The 22,212-nt window shown below is 40.0% G+C and overlaps 1 protein-coding gene across 1 annotated transcript; it reads left to right on the top strand.

Moving 5' to 3' along the window:
* The first annotated feature begins 185 nt into the window (after nucleotides 1-185).
* On the top strand, nucleotides 186-19,349 carry fggy (FGGY carbohydrate kinase domain containing). Its single transcript, XM_085438661.1, has 16 exons — nucleotides 186-305; nucleotides 600-793; nucleotides 2,560-2,671; nucleotides 3,040-3,191; nucleotides 3,374-3,462; nucleotides 3,793-3,908; nucleotides 4,031-4,159; nucleotides 6,030-6,133; nucleotides 6,569-6,676; nucleotides 6,945-7,006; nucleotides 7,307-7,469; nucleotides 14,647-14,721; nucleotides 14,858-14,978; nucleotides 15,421-15,515; nucleotides 18,732-18,793; nucleotides 18,954-19,349. The coding sequence occupies exons 2-16, from the start codon at nucleotides 611-613 to the stop codon at nucleotides 19,033-19,035; spliced, it is 1,653 nt and encodes a 550-aa protein (XP_085294787.1). The 5' UTR covers nucleotides 186-305; nucleotides 600-610; the 3' UTR covers nucleotides 19,036-19,349.
* The last annotated feature ends 2,863 nt before the right edge of the window (nucleotides 19,350-22,212 follow it).

Here is a 22,212-nt window from a genome sequence, read left to right on the forward strand (position 1 = left end):
GTCAAAATGTTTTCAATGGTAAACTTGGACTTTTCAGATAATAAAAGATATAAATGTAAAATATAAAAATATTTAAATGTATATATAAAAATATGGCATGATGAAAAAGTGAATAAGCTGATTTCTGAAGCTAAAATGCCTGAACAACTTGGCATACGATAAGCTTTTTGTCCGCTTTCGCATTCCGTCCGACTCTGAAGTCCAGCAGCGTTAAAGCAATGCTTTAACTCTGAAAGTACCCTGATCACAAACTTGAACGATCAACACAAATGCTCTGCGGACTAAAATAATTGTTTAATCGCTGGGTAAGTTCAGATTACGCACTCGCGTCCTATTTGTTTATTAATAAGTACTTTATAAGTACTAGTCTGTTATTATTGCTGAAAACTCTGTTTTACCAGCTGCTGCTGCACTTCACACATTCCTGCCCTCCAACCGTCTGCAGGAGTGTGTGAAGATGCTAAAAAGAAGAAATTTTTCAAAAGCAAAATACGCAAGTTGCCTTAATAATTGCGTTTTTCTTGAATTTGTATAACCTGCTCAAAGTCGACACTGGTAATGTAACCTGGTTAATAATAAACCTCCTCCCCCACTTTCAGGTCATCTCCTCATGGCAGAGGTTTTTTATGTTGGAGTGGACGTGGGCACAGCCAGTGTGAGGGCTGCACTAGTGACCAGGGAGGGCCTGCTGAAGAGCACTGCACAGGAGCCCATCGGCATTTGGGAGCCGGAGTCTGACCACTATGTCCAGTCCTCCACTGAGATCTGGGAGAAATGCTGCACAGTTGTCAAGGTGGGATGATTTATGGCCTCAGTGTGTGTTATAAAAATATACATCCATCCCTCTACAGCAGCAGTCTGAGCACAGATACACCAACACAGACTCATGTGTTCATTTTAGCTAATTTTTAGCATGGATGTTAATAGTATTTTAGCAGCTAAAGAAAAAAAAGCAGTTTCTTCATTATATATATGTTTTAATTATTTAAAAATTCCTTCTAAAACGTATTATTTAATATTCCTACCGCCCTTACATTGTTCTCTGCTAATTATTTCAGCATTTTCTTCACTACATCAGCCATCGTTTGTTATTTTTAGCTAACTCTCGGTAAGTCTTTCAGTCGTTGTGTATTGTCATATGCTAATGTTTCGCTTACTTTGCTATAATTACTTTAAGCTAGTTATTTCGTCTTTTTATTCAGCACCTATTTTAGGTAAAATATAAAATATATTTACTATTTTGACCATTTTGGTTACCTTTAGCTAGCTACTGTACTCGTGCTTTTTCTGCTAACTTTCTGCATTTAATTCCCTCCTAGTTCAAACTCAGCTGTTGCAGTAGGCTTCTTACTACCAGTACATTTGCATAATTAATTAAACTAGCACCACTGAAGAACAATGGGCTGTGAGCTCAGTTTCTTGATCATTAATATGCCAAGTGTCATGACCATGAGGACCATTCACAAAGAACTGAGGAATGGCTTTCAGTCATTGTGCAAAGGCACTGTTTATAAGGTTGGGGAAACCTGCAGTCAGCTGAGACTGAAAAAGTCACTGGGATGAGTGACCAAGCGTTTCTCCCACTGAAAAGGCTACATCCAGATGATTTTTGGGATTTCCTTACCTAAATGATTGCGCATGCATCAAGACATTTTACTTCAAGATGTTGCACCTCCATTCTTTCCAATACACAAAACACTATAACCAGTGGTCTAGAATTAAGCTGTGTGTTGTTGTTACACTGTAAACTAGTTTGTTTGAAATACATTGCTGAAAAGTTGTTATGCAGGACCCAATCAATTTGCCTTTTATTTAGAACTCCCCTGTAAATACAGCATTACTGTATGTCTAAAGAATATAGGGCATATATTAGTATCAGATCATTTTTTACACCCTAAGTTGGCCCCCAAAATCTAGTATTGGTCAGGCTCTACTCTTAATGGCAGCACACACACTTTGGCAACAGCTGCCTTAAGTTATGGGAGGTATATACTCGGCAGCTGGCATATGTGGTGGATGACTGGTCTCTGCGACAAAAAAATTAACATTACAGGGTTTTTCCTGGCTCCAAATGTGCCTGTGGGAGAAGCATGATTCATCCACATTAGGTTAAGGCAAAGAATATGTTTTACCTTAGTTAACAGAGGTTTATGTAATGAGAAAAATGTGAGTAAATTTAACTGTACTAAAAAAATTTTAAAAAATACCTGTTAAAAATGCTGGTTGAAATCATCAGTAGCGGTAATTTCCCCTCAGTGGAAGGCAAAAACCTCATGGGCAAGGAATATTCAGGAATAAACTTGTATTAGACTCACTACATGTTGTAAACGTGTTGTGCTGAAAAATCTTTTCTATGTATTGCCAATGTACTCCCTAGGTTTCAATGTGCACTTGGTTGGGAATCTCAAGCACACATCCTGTGTGAACAGCTGTTTATTTATGAAAGGCAGAAATTGACATCATAAGTTGGTAAATGTATTTGTGCCCTCTTACGGTTGCAGGATGAGTAAATGCACGGAGGAAATGTAATTTAAAAACAACTGCGTGTATTTGTTCCAGAAAGTTACTCACGGTGTGGAGAAGAGCCAGATTAGGGGGATTGGCTTTGATGCCACCTGCTCTCTAGTGGTTTTGGACCAAAGCTTCCAGCCTGTGCCCGTCAGTCAGGAAGGTAAGCGATTTATTTTATTGCATTTGATCTGATCTGAATGCTTGGTAAGCATTGGTTATGTAAGCCCCATTTTTGCTGAGCATTGATCCTTCAGGGGGGAAAAAAATCACCCCTCCACAGTGAGGTCCAAGGTCATAGTCGGCTGCAGAGTAGAAGCCTGGAGCTGGATTTGAATCATGTTTTTGCTTATTAAGCAAGACACAAAAGCATGACCCAAATTCTTTGGCTAAATACTGAATTTGTACTCCAAGATGAAATCTATCCATGACAACAGTTTTATGTATCAGGTCTTAACAGATACAATATTATATCCAATATTAGCTCTCTGGTGTTTGTTGCCTTCTCCCTTACTGAACTGCTTTTCCCAGGTGACCCCCAAAGGAACGTAGTGATGTGGATGGACCATCGTGCTACAGAGCAGGCTGATCGTATAACAAAAAATGGCCACAGGGTCCTCAGCAGGGTAGGGGGAGTCATGTCACCAGAGATGCAACCCCCTAAGCTGCTCTGGCTTAAAGAGGTGAGAGGTGAACAAGGTCACCACTGATCTCTGCATGTTTTATTATTGCTCTTTGTACTGGCTGTTCAGCAGATACCTGGTGGGCTTTTTTTTGTTTGTTTTTTATTACTGTTTTAGCCTTAGCATATTTGTCATACAGTTGTTGCTTTTATTCTCACACACTCTGTCTTTCACTCATTCAGAATCTAAAGGAGAACTGCTGGAACAAAGCCAGTCACTTTTTTGATCTTCCAGACTTCTTGTCTTGGAAGGCATCCGGCTCTTTAACGAGGTGAGCTGTCGATGATGTTACGGAGACTTACACACTTATGTATGTCTAATAAAAAAAGGAGGTAGGTTTGAAAAGGATCACCACTAGCAGGCCTAAAACCCCTTGTATTAATTCAAACATATTTGCTGGTGGGCTGCCCCATTAAAAACAATAGTCTTCTTTCTGTTCTCAGTTAAAAAGAAAAGATGCAGTTGCCTAATCCGTTGTAAAATGTGTGGACAAAGTCATTGGTTTTCACAAAATACTTGTATCTAATGTGTGCTGTTAATAAAGCATGTTTATTATCCTACAGTATTTGCAAGTGGATGCATGTTGTCCAATGTTGCACAGGTCTTTATGTACTCTGGTGTGTAAGTGGACCTACTGCCCTCCAGAAGGATGGGAAGCCAGCTTCTGGACGAGCATTGGACTGGACGACCTGCTGGAAAATAACTTCTCCAAAATAGGCCAGAAAATGACATTTTATACATTCAGATAGTTTGACTGATTATTTCTTATATCTTTTACAGTTTTTGTGTCCTTTATTAAATTCTAAGAATTAAAAATTTTAAATAATTTTGTCATCCAGGCAGTGTGACGTGTCCTCCAGGAAGTCCACTGGGAGAGGGCCTTACACAGGAGGCAGCAGCAGATTTGGGTTTGGACCCAGGAACTGCAGTTGGGGCTTCTCTCATCGATGCCCATGCTGGAGGCTTAGGTATCAGATGACGAATCACACTTACTTGAAAACAAAAGTATTTTCTTGTCATGAATAAGCTGAGATTACTCAGTTTGCAGCCGCTTTCACACAGCCTGTGACTGAGGCTGTTCCATATGAAAGCTATAGTGAAAGCATGGAGGGTAATCACATAGCCAAGTCATCACACACCAGAGATGTGTAGCTGTTTTTTAATGGTGTGCTGGAGTGGTGCAGACATGCTGGAGGAGTAAAAATTGCTCTATGCTGTCGCGTTGTTATGCCTATTTAGAGGTACTGAAAGGAAAATGAAGGCATAAAATGTCAGTGATGCAAAGTTGATATTTTATTTGCAAAGTTGATATTTTGATATGCTACGTGTCAGGGTCACAATAAAAAAGAAGTTCATTCCTTAAGGAGCAAAGTTTAATATAAACATTTACTAAATAGACTTTAATATTTCATAATTTCCACTTGTGGCTGTGGCTTTTCAGTATCCTGTGTGCAAAGTTTAAACTTTAACTCCAAAACAAAGCATGTGCTAAGTTAAATCATTATTTTTGTAGGTGCATGAATACACTAGGAAACCAACTTAAACATCATAGTAATATGTATATGGACAAATGTAAATTTGGGCTTGATGGTAGTTCTATATTAGATGCTAGTTTATCCATCCATTATATTTTGCTTATTTAAAGCCACGTCACAGTAGCAGCAGGCTAAACAGGGTGCTCCCGACGGCTTTTCCAGTCCTTTCTAGGAGATCCCGGGGCATTCCCATGACGCGTCAGATATATAATCTCTCCAGGAGCTTTTGGGTCTACGTTGGATTGTCCTCCAAATTGCATATGTCAGAAAAACCTCTTAAAGGAATCTCCAAGGAGGAGGCTTCCTAACCAGATGCTTAAACCATCTAAGCTGTTTATGTTTGGCGTGGAGGCGCATTGGCTCTATTTCAAGCTCTCTCCTGATGTCTGAGCTCCTCACCCTGTCTCTAGTGCTCGCAAATAAAAGAAATCAACACAAGTTGCCTTTGTGGTGTGGCTGGGCTCAGCCTTCGAGATAGGGGAAGCATTTTTGCACTTCTTTGTGAAATGTATGCCTATTGATCAGTGGATGACCTGCCACAAGTTAAAGCGCTAATTATCAGGATAGTGTGATCCTCACTGAAAAGTGAAAACAACCTGCTTGACCAGCCGACAACTTGTGACTGTACTTAGTTACCAAAAAATAAATAAATAAATAAAATACCTTTTTTGGTTTTATGAGTTTGCTGGAAGAAGGAAGTGAGAAGGGAGATAATAGATGGATGATGTGATAATATTTCAACAACTATAGTTTACCACATGAGGATTAGGTGCCTAGCGTGTGTTAGATGTTCCCATCTTTAATATTATGGGAAATAAACTGAATAACAAACCCGCCTGAGATGTTAGTGAATTTCTGACCAGTGTCAGGGCAGCAGCAGACCTTCCTCAGGATCAGAAATCCTCACCATCTGGATCTGTTCTGTGAGCTGAACTCGTCGTGAACTCTTGCCTTTGACCCTCAACCGTGACCTCTGCCAATCACACATTGCTGCGTCAGTGAGAGGTTACAGCACTCTGCACCATTAGTTTCTGTTCATGTCACAGTGATGGAGACTGGCCTCCCACCTTAAACTCAAACCAGCTTGATAAACATTATTCCAGCAGTTAGCGTCACTGCTGAATCCTACGAAGAGGTTGGAGCACAATTTCATTCATGTGGATTTAAAGCTCTAGCAGCATCTTTGACACTTTGTGTTAGATGACAGCAAAAAAACCCAACAACTTAATTATTACAATGTATCTTTTTCCCCTGCATAAAATAAAGAGTGTTAAATAAAGCAACATTAACCTCCTCCTTCCAGGTGTGATCGGTGCTGATGTGAAAGGTTTTCATTTGCCCTGTGAGGGTCTGCCGATCACTGCACGCATGGCGCTGATCTGTGGAACGTCAACTTGTCACATGGCGGTCAGTAGTTCACAGCTGCTGTTCACCTGATTGGTGTAAAATTACCGTGCTAGTCTACTACTGTACTGTTCCCCAGTGGCCTTTGTGATTGTGTATATGTTCCTGTGAAAATCTCCTGATGACTAATAAAAACGTCTTCTGATGATTAATCGTGTACTCACCACCTTCATTTCCTAGGTGCACAATCTGTCTTAACTAGTCTGATAAGATATCTTTCTAAAAGCCACTCTATCTGTATTACTTGTTTATACTTATGTGAGCATTGTTAAAAATTGTTTATAGACATAAATTATCCTGTCTGCACAGGCCAACTGCAGTAACTCTGAGATGAGAAGCAAATGGCACGCATATCCTGTTAGTCCGGCGGTTTCTCTTTTAATTTATAAAATATCTACCTCCAACTAAAACTAACTAAAAGATTTCCTGTGCCATCAGATCAGTGAGCAGCCTCGGTTTGTGCCAGGAGTGTGGGGGCCCTACCTATCTGCCATGGTGCCTGGACTGTGGCTCAACGAGGGAGGGCAGAGTGTGACAGGAAGGCTGGTCAGTCTACTCATATTTTCTTGATCTTTTTCATTCATATTTAAATTATTTTTCAGATCCTCTTCATGCTCAATACTAACAGAAAACATGGAGACAAAACCACTTATTTTTTCCTCACCTTTCACATTTGAACTACTGGTTTGACAAAAGGAGCTAATGCTTTGAGATGTATATAGATTCAGCTTTGACATTATTAGTTGAAGCCAGGTGGCCACCAGTCATTTGTGATCCTTTTCAGTTTAAATGTATTGCCTCTTTCCTCCCTCAGATTGACCACATGGTGAAAGGTCACACTGCATATACCCAGCTCCAGGAACAGGTTCAGCAGAGGTCAGCTGATGCTTTTAATACTGCAGTTCCCAACAATGCTTTTGCACATCTGTGATCCTCATCAGCTGGGCTAGAATAATGTCAAGTATGCTTTTGGGAGATTAGAAGCTCAGTAATGTGCTTTCAGTGCAACTCAACTGTTCTCTGGAGGAATAGGAAGTTAAATTTTTTGATATACGGTACTTCACGTTTGCTGAAGATTGAATATAGATTTCATGCTCGCCAACCACCATGGCATTAATATAGGTAATATCAGCTATCATTTTAGGTGTCCTGGCAACAGTGTTTTTAATTTTATAGGCTTCCTTTTGCTGGCGAGAATATCTACAGCTACTTGAACAACCATTTGAGTTCGATGGCCAACTCCTGCTCTGCTGTCGATCTGCTAGGGTCCAGTCTTCACGTGTGGCCGGACTTTCATGGAAACAGGTCGCCCCTGGCTGACCCAACTTTGAAGGGCATGGTAAAGGCTATGACTTAAAAAGAAGGATATGTGTAGACTGACGTTGTGTTGGATGTGTGAGTATCAGATTTTAAGTTAGGGTATGCCTGCTTTGAATGTTTCTTCCTTTTTGTGCACTTGGGGTTTTCTTAATCTTTTCTTAATGTTCTCTTATGCCCGTGGAAGTCTGTGTTTCAAAGATCCATGCTCTACAGAATGATTATGAATGAATTCCACAATGATTCCACATATATGTGTGAGGCTTTTAGAAGCAGCAACATATACGCAGCTCTGACTGGCTGCTTTCCTGTTTTTGCACTTTTTTCATTTGTCACACATTTAAAAGGTTTAATCAAAACAAATACATAAATTCCATTGTAAAATGAGGGCAAATGATTAAAGTCAGACGTAGGGCTGTTCAATATAACGATATATATCGGATGACGATATAAAAAGGTCTATCGTTTCATTTTACACTATCGTTTGTTTCGTGGTGTCGCAAAATAAACTGTTTACGGCAATATTTTTTCATCGTTTTGATGGTCACTGTAGTGGCTATATTAATTTATTAAAGTTCTTTCTTTCTCTTATATTTAATATAATCACACTACGGATGGACAAGCGCCTGTTTTTATGCGTTGTGGTTAGCAACAACGACGGTAACAGCATCGCGTGTCCGCTTGTTTATGTTCCACATAAACCTTTCACAATAAAGCTCAAGATCCTGTTGAGACTTTTCAAAATAAACTGAATCACGTGAAAGATGCAGAGTATTTACGGATGAGAAGTAAAAAAGAGCCGCCAGGTGCTAAAAAGTAAACCTTAGACTCAAACGTCAGAACAGGCTTTTCCCTGCAGCACGATGTGTAATAAATACTCACAAAGAAAACGGCGGCCGTTACAACTTATGTCTAAAAATGTATAGTTTCATGCATCTGTTAAAACACTCGACTCCAGCTACATGACGCGCAGCTGGAAACACTTCCTGCAAGTCGAGCTGCCCGAGATTCACAGAATTTACAGAAAATGTTACATTTTTTGGATTTATATCGTTATCGGGACGATAGAATTCTTATATCGGGATATGAGATTTTGGTCATATCGCACAGCCCTAGTCAGACGTTACTTTTGTTACATTTTCCAATTAAGGTGAGTTATTTTTGAACTGGTCCCTGTTATCCAACTCAAAGCTGTTGACTTATCTTTTTTTTTTTTTTTTTTTAAATCTCTTTATTTTGATTTTTTGATACAAAAAAACAACAACCACAACAACAACAAAAAAAATAAATCCCAAAACAAAAAACAAGAAGCAACACAATAAGCAGTCTGAGACATGTAAAAGGAAAACTAATACATTATGGTAAATAATTGGGTATACCACCCATTTACACATTTGTCCTGACAAACCCATCCTGCCATTGGAGTGGGGCTGCCCCTCCAAAAAGATATCGTCATTACCGCTTAGTTTTGCACTCAGTCTTTCCATCGGTAAGATTCTAAAGATTTCTTTATACCACTGAGTTATTGTTGGTGGTTTTCATTGATCCAATTGAAAAGAATACATTTTCTTGCCAAAAACAATAATTTACATAGCAGTTTATATTTGTTAGCTGTTGACTCATCTTAATACAGGAAGTATTGTTAAAGAAAGCTCAGATTAAGTTATTTAGCTTTTCCTAAGAACCATCAGTAATGTTTCTAAAGAGCTTTACCATTGAATAAGACCATAAAGAACAGTGAATTTACAGGGAGTGCAGAATTATTAGGCAAGTTGTATTTTTGAGGAATAATTTTATTATTGAACAACAACCATGTTCTCAATGAACCCAAAAAACTCATTAATATCAAAGCTGAATGTTTTTGGAAGTAGTTTTTAGTTTGTTTTTAGTTTTAGCTATTTTAGGGGGATATCTGTGTGTGCAGGTGACTATTACTGTGCATAATTATTAGGCAACTTAACAAAAAACAAATATATACCCATTTCAATTATTTATTTTTACCAGTGAAACCAATATAACATCTCCACATTCACAAATATACATTTCTGACATTCAAAAACAAAACAAAAACAAATCAGCGACCAATATAGCCACCTTTCTTTGCAAGGACACTCAAAAGCCTGCCATCCATGGATTCTGTCAGTGTTTTGATCTGTTCACCATCAACATTGCGTGCAGCAGCAACCACAGCCTCCCAGACACTGTTCAGAGAGGTGTACTGTTTTCCCTCCTTGTAAATCTCACATTTGATGATGGACCACAGGTTCTCAATGGGGTTCAGATCAGGTGAACAAGGTGGCCATGTCATTAGTTTTTCTTCTTTTATACCCTTTCTTGCCAGCCACGCTGTGGAGTACTTGGACGCGTGTGATGGAGCATTGTCCTGCATGAAAATCATGTTTTTCTTGAAGGATGCAGACTTCTTCCTGTACCACTGCTTGAAGAAGGTGTCTTCCAGAAACTGGCAGTAGGACTGGGAGTTGAGCTTGACTCCATCCTCAACCCGAAAAGGCCCCACAAGCTCATCTTTGATGATACCAGCCCAAACCAGTACTCCACCTCCACCTTGCTGGCATCTGAGTCGGACTGGAGCTCTCTGCCCTTTACCAATCCAGCCACGGGCCCATCCATCTGGCCCATCAAGACTCACTCTCATTTCATCAGTCCATAAAACCTTAGAAAAACCAGTCTTGAGATATTTCTTGGCCCAGTCTTGACGTTTCAGCTTGTGTGTCTTGTTCAGTGGTGGTCGTCTTTCAGCCTTTCTTACCTTGGCCATGTCTCTGAGTATTGCACACCTTGTGCTTTTGGGCACTCCAGTGATGTTGCAGCTCTGAAATATGGCCAAACTGGTGGCAAGTGGCATCTTGGCAGCTGCACGCTTGACTTTTCTCAGTTCATGGACAGTTATTTTGCGCCTTGGTTTTTCCACACGCTTCTTGCGACCCTGTTGACTATTTTGAATGAAACGCTTGATTGTTCGATGATCACGCTTCAGAAGCTTTGCAATTTTGAGACTGCTGCATCCCTCTGCAAGATATCTCACTATTTTTGACTTTTCTGAGCCTGTCAAGTCCTTCTTTTGACCCATTTTGCCAAAGGAAAGGACGTTGCCTAATAATTATGCACACCTGATATAGGGTGTTGATGTCATTAGACCACACCCCTTCTCATTACAGAGATGCACATCACCTAATATGCTTAATTGGTAGTAGGCTTTCGAGCCTATACAGCTTGGAGTAAGACAACATGCATGAAGTGGATGATGTGGACAAAATACTCATTTGCCTAATAATTCTGCACTCCCTGTATATCACAGAATTTAAGGCCTTTATAAGCACAGAGCATACAGAGAAAAGTACTAAACTGAATCAATTTCAGCTTTTGTTTTTCATCATGTATATTTTATTAATAATTACATTTCATTATCTGTATCTTTGCCACACAGGTGTAGATACTGTAGGTAGGTGCAGTGAATGCTTAAATTGTATGGATTAGAATATACTGGACATTCAAAGCTAAGATTCAGCGCACTGTGTTAGAGGCCGGGATTTGATGAATTCATCATATATACAACCTTTGATCATCGTTTATGTCCAGTTGAGAATTAATCTGTGCACTCACATATTAAATGAACTGAAATCAGTAATGTGATCTCCAGTCTTGATATAAGGAATGAGAGAACTGACAGCTGTTATTTTAATCAGCCTGTTTCAGTTTCTTTAACTCTAAGTATCATAAAGTAATGTGGTAACATCTGGACTGACGAGTTTACTGTCAGCATTTTAATCGCTAGTTTAAAGGCTGTAGGTTGCAGCCATTGCTCTAACACTGTATAAATGTAACAGGCCTCAGTGTTGGTTCTAACAGTCTGAGCTGCTTCAAGCTTTATTTGTGAAGAGCACCGCAGCTTACAAAACACGTAGCTAGCTAGTACAGCTGCAATGTAAAATTTGCGATGTGTCCGTCCAACCAATCAGAGAGCTCTTTGCATCCCACGGTTTGGCTAATTTGCATTGCAGCAGGATTTTTAAAATGAAGTTGCTAATCTAAATGTTCATCCCTGAGCGAACAGGAAAGGGAAATGGATTTTGAAATGAGGAATGGAATCGCCATTTTACAAAGCATTTTGAAAATCAGTTTATTAAATTGGAATATCTATATGAGTTGTTACATGAAAACTGTCAGACATTTGAGTTGGTTGTACAACTTGGACAAATACCATCATATTTAGCACTGCTTTGCGTTCTGATTTATCAGTTATATTTATCTCTTTGAGGACTAGAACTTTTGCCTGCTCTGGTGTTCCATTTAATTTAATGAATACCTTACAATCTGATGACCAAGTTGACTGTATTTTCTTCTGTTTTCTTAATATTCTTGGTGGTGCCCGGCGTGGCCTGGCAGCCAGCCTCGCTGGCTGGTGGTCTGGTGAATGTCCAACTCTAAAGTTTCTCTCCTCTTTGAAAGTTCTTCAAATTCAATACACTGAGGAGTGTTGGGGTCATCGCTCTCTGTTGACTGGTGTTTTTTTTTCTCTCTCAGGCATTTTGGTACCTTGCTGACTAACATGACTCTGTGAAGGATCCAAATGTGTTTAAATTCGTCGTAGTCGATGCCGAATGTTTGATAGCTGCGAACAAACCGGTGTGTTGACTGAAAATGGTTGACTTGAAGTGTCTCTTGTTTACTTATGAATTATAAAACAGCATAATGTTTGATATAAGATTCTAGTGATGCAGCCAAGTTCCCGACAAGGTCAACATTCCATGTGCAAATTAGGTTGTCACATGACATTTTTGAGGAAGGGATTATTTTTCTATTTTGTTTGTTTCAATCTCTGATATCTTTGTTAAAGATTTATTATCATTGCAATCCCATAAATATAACTGAAACAATTTAAAAAGCGATATATATATATATATATATCGATATATTTTACAAATTATTAAATACACCTGGCCAAAGAAGTCACTGATTTTGAATATACATATTCCACTTACGTTATTTCTTATCACCTTGATTAGTAAAGAATAAGAACCAGAACTTACCTGTTGATTGTATTATGAAACAATTTTTTTAAATTTATTCTTTTAAAAACTTCACATCCACAGATTTGACTTATTTTAGTTGTGGTGTGGAAGAGAATTATTTTCACTAGCTACAACCAGAAAACCCCCTTTTCTCCTAATAAGGTTAACAGTGGCTGTATTCTGTTCAATTAAACTGTGTTTATCCTATTTTGACATATCAAAGTGTCTCCTGAAATATGGTCCATCAGCATTAAAACTCAGCACATGGGGAAATAGTTAATTTAACTTGAACTTATTTAACTTTGCAGAACCACAGATTGTGTTTTCTAGAGTGCTGGTTTGGTACAGGGAAAGCAAATGAGATAAGATCCTAATGACTGATTTGATTTTGTAAGTCACAGCAAGACAGTTCAAACCTGTGCCTTAACCTTATTTGTGGAACTCCCCACAGGACTGAATAGGTTCAAGTTGGCAGTTTTATACGATCTGTTTCAGATAATATAACAATGACCAATGAACATATATTTTGCTCTCTACATAGACAGAAATTCACATTTAACTCATGCATTTGTGCTCAGCAGCCTTTCTATTCTCTTCCTGTCCCCTCGACTTCAAATCAAATTAATTTCCCATTACACAATAAAATGCCATTAATTGAGTTTGCTACTCTTATTCGCTTACTTAGCTTATGGTCCCTCACTAATCATATCAAAAAGAAACTATTTTTATTTGTGAGTTTAACTTGTTATTATAGAATAGAATAGAATTAGAATAGAATTCAACTTTATTGTCATTGCACATGCACAGGTACAGGGCAACGAAATGCAGTTTGCATCCATCCAGAAGTGCTTAGTGATATAGATATATTACAATATATATTAGCAATAATATAGATATGTAAGTATATTACAGAAATGGGTCTATTATGTTATAATGTACACGGTATGAAGTATGTTGTGAATATTCTATAACTATAAGTATGTACAGGCTGTAGTGAGTACAAGCTATGTACAGGATATAAATATGAAAAACTATACAGAATATGAAATAAATAACTTTACAGGAATCTGAGATATACAGCTATACAGAAATGGGAACTATGCAAGTTGTAAACAGTTGTAGGGTTAAAAATTATCGTATGTACAGAATGATTGTTTACACAGGGCTATACAGTAGTGCAGTTAAGGTAAGTGAGGGTGTGGATAATTTCTACAGAGGCTATATAAAGTGCTAGTGGTTGTGAGTGGTGGTTCACTCCATGTTATTATTGTGTGTTTGAGGGTACAGTTGTCCATTGTGTGTGTGTGTGTGTATGTTCAGTCCATGAGTTAACGTGGGTCAGATGTCAGGAGGCAGAGTTCAGGAGTCTGACAGCTGTGGGGAAGAAGCTGTTCCGGTACCTGGTGGTCTTAGTCCGGAGGCTCCTGTAGCGCCTCCCAGAGGGCAGGAGGGTGAAGAGTCCATGTGATGGGTGACTGGGGTCTCTGATGATTTTCCCAGCCCTTTTCAGACACCGCTTCCTGTAGATGTCTTTTATGGCAGGAAGTGGTGCTCCGGCGATGCGCTGGGCAGTTTTCACGACCCTCTGCAACGCCTTCCAGTCCGAGGCAGAGCAGTTCCTGTACCAGACTGTTATACAGTTGGTCAGGATGCTCTCGATGGTGCAGCGATAGAAGTTCACCAGGATGTCTGAGGACAGGTGGTTCTTCCTCAGAGTCCTCAAGAAGAAGAGGCGCTGGTGAGCCTTCTTGACCAGCTTGGAGCAGTTGGTCGTCCAGGTGAGATCCTCGGAGATGTGGACTCCCAGAAACTTGAAGCTGCTCACACGCTCCAGAGCCGTCACTTTAATGTGGATGGGTGGATGTGGGTCAGCATTCCTCCTGTAGTCCACGATGAGCTCCTTGGTCTTCTCGGTGTTAAGCAGCAGGTTGTTTGTGTCGCACCACTCAGCCATTATATTTGGTTATCCATGTTTTGTTTTGGTTTTTTTGGTAATTACTGGCGCCAAACCACATCTAAAATTCCAGGAAACAGAAAGCCAAGGAATGGAATATGAAAACCTGTTTTTAATAAATCACCAAACACTGGATGACAGCCTTGCTTTCACAAAATCTTAGACGGTGATCACACCCTTGCTGGTATTTTTGTGTCATTACTGTTTTGCAGGTAGTTGGACTCTCTTTGTCCCAGACCTTGGATGACTTGGCCCTTCTCTACCTGGCCACCATGCAAGCCCTCGCTGTGAGTCTGATGGCGTTTTGTGTTTCAAATGACTTCCTCTCTCTCAGACTGATACCCTAGCACCTTTAAGTACAAAGGAGGTTGTATTTGCTTTCTTGTAACTTTATTCCTGTTGTGTGTCCTCCTCTGGTTTCAGCTCGGTACACTTCATATTCTGGAGGCCATGAAAGAAGCAGGACATGAAATCAGAACCCTCTTCCTGTGTGGTGGATTGAGCAAAAACAACCTGTTTGTACAGATTCATGCTAATACTACAGGTAGTAAATACCAATAACATGGTTATATGTATATTTTGAAACACAGTTGCACAGTATGTACATTTATAATTTATTGAGAGTAAGAAAGAATGTTTGTATTAGTATTTCAATAACTTAACCACGAAATAAAGATTAAGAAGAAAATTTTAATTATGTGCAGCTTCCAGTGGCCAACTTTGAAGTTTAAAGAGTCCCCCAAAGTCTTTTTTTAACAACACAGCACAACAAGACAGAAGAAGTTACTCCTAGGATGGACTTACATGTAACTGAAGTAAATTTAGAATACAGACAATCAACAACAAAAAATAATTAATATATAGTAGGAATATGATACATGAAGACATTGAAGAACATTCAGGCAGAGAAGACCTGGAGAGAGGAAAAGGTAAAATAAGTTCTGTGATAGCTTTAGCCCATTCCATGTCTTCAATCTCATTCTCAGGATTGCCTGTAGTGTTGCCAGACCAAACTGAAGCTGTGCTAGTGGGAGCAGCAGTGCTGGGAGCATGTGCATCAAGACACTACAGCTCTATACAGGTAGAGTGAAGTTACAATACACATGAGTCAAACAACATCTGAGGGATTTGGCAGGAAATGCTTTTGAAACGTAATTAAGCACTCGTTAGATATAAGGTCTGAAGAAGAGCATCTCTGAATGGGCAACATGTTAAACATTGAAGCAGATGAGCTACAGCAGCAGAAGACCACACCGGGTGCCACTCTGTCAGATAAGAGCAGGAAACTGTTCTGATGTAACATTAAAGTTCATAAAGAACATGAAAGTATAAATCCAACTGCCTTGTATCAACAGGTCGGTCTAGTGTTGATGGTGTAAAGGTATGGGGGATATTTTTTGGCACACTTTGGGTTGCTAGTACCAAATGACCGTTCGTCAAATAAACACCTGACGAATGGTACGTAACTGGAAGTTTTTTCTGATATGTCACAATACCAACACAATAACATAACAAAAGTATCCCGGTGGAAATCCACTGAAACACTGTCGGCTGTCACAGTGGAAATTTGGATTTGCTCTTTTGCACAAGTAGAGATGGAGGTGCATAGTGTTTTACTCCAGTCTGCAATTTGACTTTAAGAGCTGGCTTCCCAAAATACATTCAGCGATTGTAGGGTAAGTTGTTCATTTTAACAGTTTTTCTGTTTAACAGAGTTAGAAAAGGATTAGAATCTGTGACTGGCTTTTTAAAATAATTTAATAACATTAAATTTTCACGGCACTGTTTGTGTTTTTGGTTTAAGCTGTACTCTTTGAATTATGGATTTCCGTTTGTATTATATTTATAGTTCCTGGTTATTCGGTTTCTGTTCTGTTTCTGTGCCTCCTCTGTGTTCTTGGTCTAATTCTGTTCTCCGTGTGTTGTATATTTAGTCTTAGTTTTCTGTCTTTATGTCTTCCCTATGTCCCACGTCTTGTTACTTTTGTCTCTGTGTTTCATGTTCCTCTGTCTCAGTATCAAGTCCACGTTTCTGTGTTATGCTTCCTGTTTACTTTTGCTTTGACAGTCTGTCCTTGGTTAATGTATTCTGCTTTTCTTCCTTTGTCTCACTATGGGGGTGTCTAAATTCATGGGCTGCATCCTCCTGAGGACACATTTGTAGGCCGATTATGTCACAGCGACGCGACGAAGGCTGTCCAAATTCGTAGACTCCTCCGAATGCAGCCGACAAATGTGTCTTCCTTTTCTCCGAATTTGAAGGATGGGTCGGGTGTGTCCTTCGTGGCCCACCATATCCCAGAATTCATAGTGTGGCTTAGCCAATTCCAGTTTTCAACAATGGCGGCCGCTACTAAGTTTTAAATTACTCATACTAATCTTTCTGGGTCACAAAATAAACTTTTAACATATTTTCAGACCAGAATGTAGCTGTGTAAACTTCAAATATCTGCTCAGTTTATCAAGATATCACGTATTTGCAAAAATGCTCCGACGTTTTCGGAGACGTCTGCTACCCACCAGCTCGATAGCTAGCCGGGAGCTCGAGGGTCACTGAAGCCGCAGAGAACGGCACAACTCCCGGCACATCATTTTCAGATCACCGCGGACTTTTGCTACTCAGGTTAAACGTAATATATAAGTCACTTAGACAACCTAAAATTGTTATTGTTTGGCTTTTTTCAGTGTTGTATTTGTTTGTGAGTAAATCGGTTTGGCTGAGATTCAAGTTATTAGATTAGATTAAAACTTTTTTAATCCCCCGGGTGGTTTTCACACAGCTGAATAAACGTCAAACAGAAAACAGATTAAACAGAAGTGTGAGATGGTCGAGAATTTACGCCAGTGTCCTGTTATATTTCAGATAGCAAGGAGCAGACAGCTGAGTTTATTAAACTCCACCGAGACAGCGGTGACGCAAATCTGAAGGCTAGACCGTCCAATTTCACAGCCGTTTACTTCCGGCCTACCCGACCTTCTGAGGACCCGGCCCACATAGACCGCGAAGGCCGAGTCCTCAGGAGAATGCAGCCCATGAATTTGGACATGACTTATATCTGATTTGTACCACCTGTGTTCCCACCTGTTCCCCATCATTGTCTTGCCCTCTCATTTAAGCCCTGTGTTTCCCTTTGCCCTTTGTTGCATCGTAACCTCACTGTGCTGTGTTTCTCCCTTCGTGTTCCTGATGAAATTCTAGTTCTCAGTCCCTGTGTTTCTTTTCCTAGTTTGTGTTTTTTATTTACTAGTTTCCAGTTTAGTTTCTATTTTATATGTTCAAAGTTTTGGTTTGTTTTTTGGGAAGTTTCTTTCTATGGAAAAGTATTCCCAGCAATAAAAGCTGCTGCTTTAAGTTTGTCCTCCGTTTGGCTCCTACATCCTGCCTGCCACAGCACACACCTTGACATAAATACATTTCAGTCAAAGAGGACACGTTTGATGAAGTGGTTGCATTTGAAGAACATATAAGTAATCCCATGTTTCTGAAACTTGGCTTTAAAGGGATGTTAATGATAACCACTTCATTATAAATACAATATGGATAGCATTTTTTAAAGAGACTGCCCCTGCTACTTAAATGTAAACTGCATATATCCCAGTTTATTTTGTAAAAGCCAACATCTTTTTTTTGTCAGCATCATAGAAGACTGTGTTGTGCAGCTGTTTTGAGCAGTTGAGCAGTACTTAAAAACGAAATACGTGTCTCTTTAATCTAGGTCAACTTGGTATTTTAATGTTTCGTTTACAGTTTACAGTCTGCAGCAGTTTGCAGTGTAATCATTAAATGCTGTAGTGTCATGGAAACACAGCAGAGGTCAAACATGACATAGGTTTTGTCATACATAATCACTGACTCACTGCCTGCATCTGCTAGGTGGAACCAAACTACATAGTAAGCAATGCACTGTGCTGGCTTTTGTTACAGACAGGTATGGATTCATCTTGTGTCAGGTCAACTCATCATCTCTTTGTGTCTCAGCTCCACAACTCTGAGCAGCCTCAAAGCCAGACAGACTAAAAATACGATGCTGTTATTTGGACGAGGACGCACCTGTCAACCCATTACGAACATAGACACAGCAGGCAGTTGTGTTGTCTGAGCCTCCGAGCTGCAAACAGTCAGCTGCATGGATTTTGTAGGTTTAGACAGCAGAGGGGCCCTGCACTGCATTAATTATAAACTCCGCCACAGCAGCAGGCTGCTGCTTTTACTATAACTGGGTCATGGCTGACATGAAGCTGAATCAGTGTGCTATCATTTATTGAATGAAATTCATGTGTGTGTCTTGTGTTTCAGGAGGCCATGGAAAAAATGGCTAAAGTGGGGAAAGTCGTCCAGCCTGACAGTGAAGTCCAGAGGTGAGGAATTCTGCAACAGGAAAGGAAACGCTTGACTCTGATGCCTTCTTTGTGTTTAATAATTGATATAGTTATGGGATATTTTAGGAATGAAATCCGAAATATACAGCAGGCATCAAATTTATCTCATGATTTTCTTTATTCCTTCCTTTTTTTTCAGCTTCTATGAGAGGAAGTACAAGGTGTTCCTGCGACTGCTCGCCCACCAGAGGGAGTGCCAGGCCCTCATGAGCCAGAGATGACAGTGCTGGTGGGAGGTGCCTGAGATGAAGCTCGCTCTCTGTGACACAACAGTGATGACAAATCAAGAACGAGACGTCTTAACCTTGCTGCTTTTTTCAGTATAAATAATGTTTTTTTAATTCCATTATGGGGGTTTAACATTCTCATATGATACTATGTCATATATGCAGGACTTATCAGATGACATATGGCATCAGATCTCTGTGTAAAACTATGTGTTTCAAATTCAGGCTGAATGGGACAAGTGGCAGTTAAAGTCAAACATCATGGAGTGTTATCTTCTAATGCATTCCTAATAAATATTTCAAATGAACACTCCTGTCTCTGTCACTCCAGCCTAATGTGTCTGGATAAACAAGCTTATGTCCTTCCAGTCAGCGTTCAGTGACATTCATTTTTAAACTGCTTGTCCTTTGTTCTCTCCTCACTCGACTTCATCCCTCCATTTCCTGTTTTTAACACCTCCCTTGTCCTTAAATTCTCCTGTCTGCTGCTCACAGAGGGGAAGCCTGTTGCCATCGTTCCCCTAGATAAAAGTTGATAAGCTCTTAGCTGATGCTGTCAACCCGGTGAGGAGGGAACACCAAATCCCACACAGCTGAGTTAACACTTCAAACACAACTAACTTAGGATACAGAGGAGATCCTGGACATATCTATATCTATGATATATGTATATATATATATATATATATGTATATGTGTATATATATATATGTATATGTATGTATGTATATATATGTATATATCCATCCCATCCATCCATTCGCTACCGCTTATCCTTTTCAGGGTCGCGGGGGGTGCTGGAGCCAATCCCAGCTGTCATAGGGCGAGAGGCGGGGTACACCCTGGACAGGTCGCCAGTCTGTCGCAGGGCTAACACACAAGGACAGACAACCATTCACACTCACATTCACACCTAGTGGCAATTTGGATTATCCAATTAACCTATCCCCACAAGCTGCATGTCTTTGGACGGTGGGAGGAAGCCGGAGTACCCGGAGAGAACCCACGCAAACACGGGGAGAACATGCAAACTCCACACAGAAAGACCCCGGCCTGATGGTAGAATTGAACTCAGGACCTTCTTGCTGTGCGGCAACAGTGCTAACCACCGTGCCACCGTGCTGCCATATATATATATATATATATATATATTAGTGTCCAAAGTGCCTCTTGGATAAAAAGATATTCCATATATATATATATGTGTGTGTGTGTGTATTTGGGGGCTCGTCCTTGCCATTTGCGTTTCCTTTTGTAGCGCCCAGGTGGGTGGCTGTTTGGTTTGTGTTGTTAGCCACAATGGAGTTTGATTTGGATAAGTTTGCTGGGAATCCTATATTGCAGCAGTTGAATAAGTGTAATATGATAGATTTGATGCTTATTGCCAACCTTTTTAATGTGCAAACACCACTGGTTGTGAGGAAGGAAGAACTGTGGCGGCTTATAGCCAAGGCACTGGGTGAGAGGGGACTGTTGGCGGATGGGGCAGGCATAGCTGATGTGGAGCCACTAGCTCCTGTACCTACTCCTTCCACTAGTCTTCCTGTAACCACTTCTATAGCTCCTCCCAGTCCTGCGGTGGGGGACGTCAGCTGAGGAAGTCCAGCTGATGCTCTGCATTAAGGAAGTGGAGTTGAGAAATTGGGAGCTGGGAGGGGAAGCGATGCATCTTAGGGTGAAGGCGTTAGAGCTGGAATGCCAGCCTAGTAGCTCCGTCCACCCACCGCTCACACTGTGATGTCATTACAGATCCAACAAGAAGCCAACCTCAGCCAAGGCAGCTCACTCTTTGGGCAGTAAGCAGTAGCATATACATACATTTGGTATATACATACATTCCCTATATTCTTTTATGTTGTCAATACAAACGATGGCAAAGAAACAATGTTTTCAAAAGCTTTATTATCACGGTGACCTTGAGATGAATCTGTTGAAGGAGGTTAGAGGTCAAATGTAACATGATATTTTAAATCTTTATATAAGGTACTTTCTATATGTTAACAATACACACCATACTTGTAAGAATTATAGTTTCTAACTTATGAGGCTTTTTGTCATTTTTTGGCAAATAAATCATCATTACTTAAAGACCTTGGTGGATATAAGATTGTTAACATTACCGGACTCTACACCACTACAAAGTTTGCATTCATTCAAATTCATTAAAAACTTTATGAGCTATGTGTTTACACACAGAATGACACGCACGCACAGAAATGCTACCAAAAACATGTTGCATGACCAAAAAAACTTGGTCGAGGTAAAAAATCCAGTGAAATCAGTTAATTTGTTCTTGCAAAAGTTTTGCATCATCACTGTCAGCAGTTTAATATTAGACCAGTGTTACACACTGTAAACATTATTGCCAAATTTAATCATGTTTACTGATTTAAGCTTGTCATGCTCAACTTGACAGCTGTAAAGAGAAGAGTGGGGAATTATATTAAATTTTGTTACAAGTTGCACCTCTTCTCAATGTATCACCACATCCAGCTTCAAAAACCTAAAACGTCCACAAATGTATACAGTAGATTTAAACCTGCAGGTCCTGGATTGGCCACTTGAGTCTGGTTTGGAATTGTTGTTGTTGAAATGCCACATTTCACAGCATTAAAAGGGATGTTTACTGCCTGATATCAGTTTTAGTCTCTATGAAGAGACCTCAGATAATATGAATCACTGAACCGGCCCTTTCGGTATTTTAATTGAACTATTTGACAAATATTGTGGCCCGTTGTGTGGTACAGACCACCCAAGAAATTTGTTTTCAGTCTCCCCTCAACTCTAGATTACATGGATGGATGAGCTCGGTGAACTGATTAAGGCTCTGAGGGAACACATGAGTGTTGACTGATGTGCTTCATGGAGCGTTGCAGTGAGACGTCGCCACACTCACATTTTCCAGACCACAGAGTGAATGTACCTGGCTTCAGAACTATTCAGCAGGCGTGGATGTTAATCTGAGCAATAATGAGAAATCTTCTTGTATTTGTGGTGGTGTAATCCCAGACTGCAAGGAAATGTTTCTGCAGCCTGAATATTGAACTGCCAGCTGCTGGAATGCATCCATATTACTGGCCAAGGGAATTCGTCATTGCTGTTGCTATTTTGAGTGTAGTTTGAATCAGCACACTGTTTGGATTCCTCCATCATCTGAGAAAGAGGTCACAC

The sequence above is a fragment of the Copadichromis virginalis genome, linkage group LG18, assembly GCF_057382275.1.
Source record: "Copadichromis virginalis isolate Kocher_CV1m ecotype Utaka linkage group LG18, C_Virginalis_male_GT1.1, whole genome shotgun sequence".
NCBI lineage: Eukaryota > Metazoa > Chordata > Actinopteri > Cichliformes > Cichlidae > Copadichromis > Copadichromis virginalis.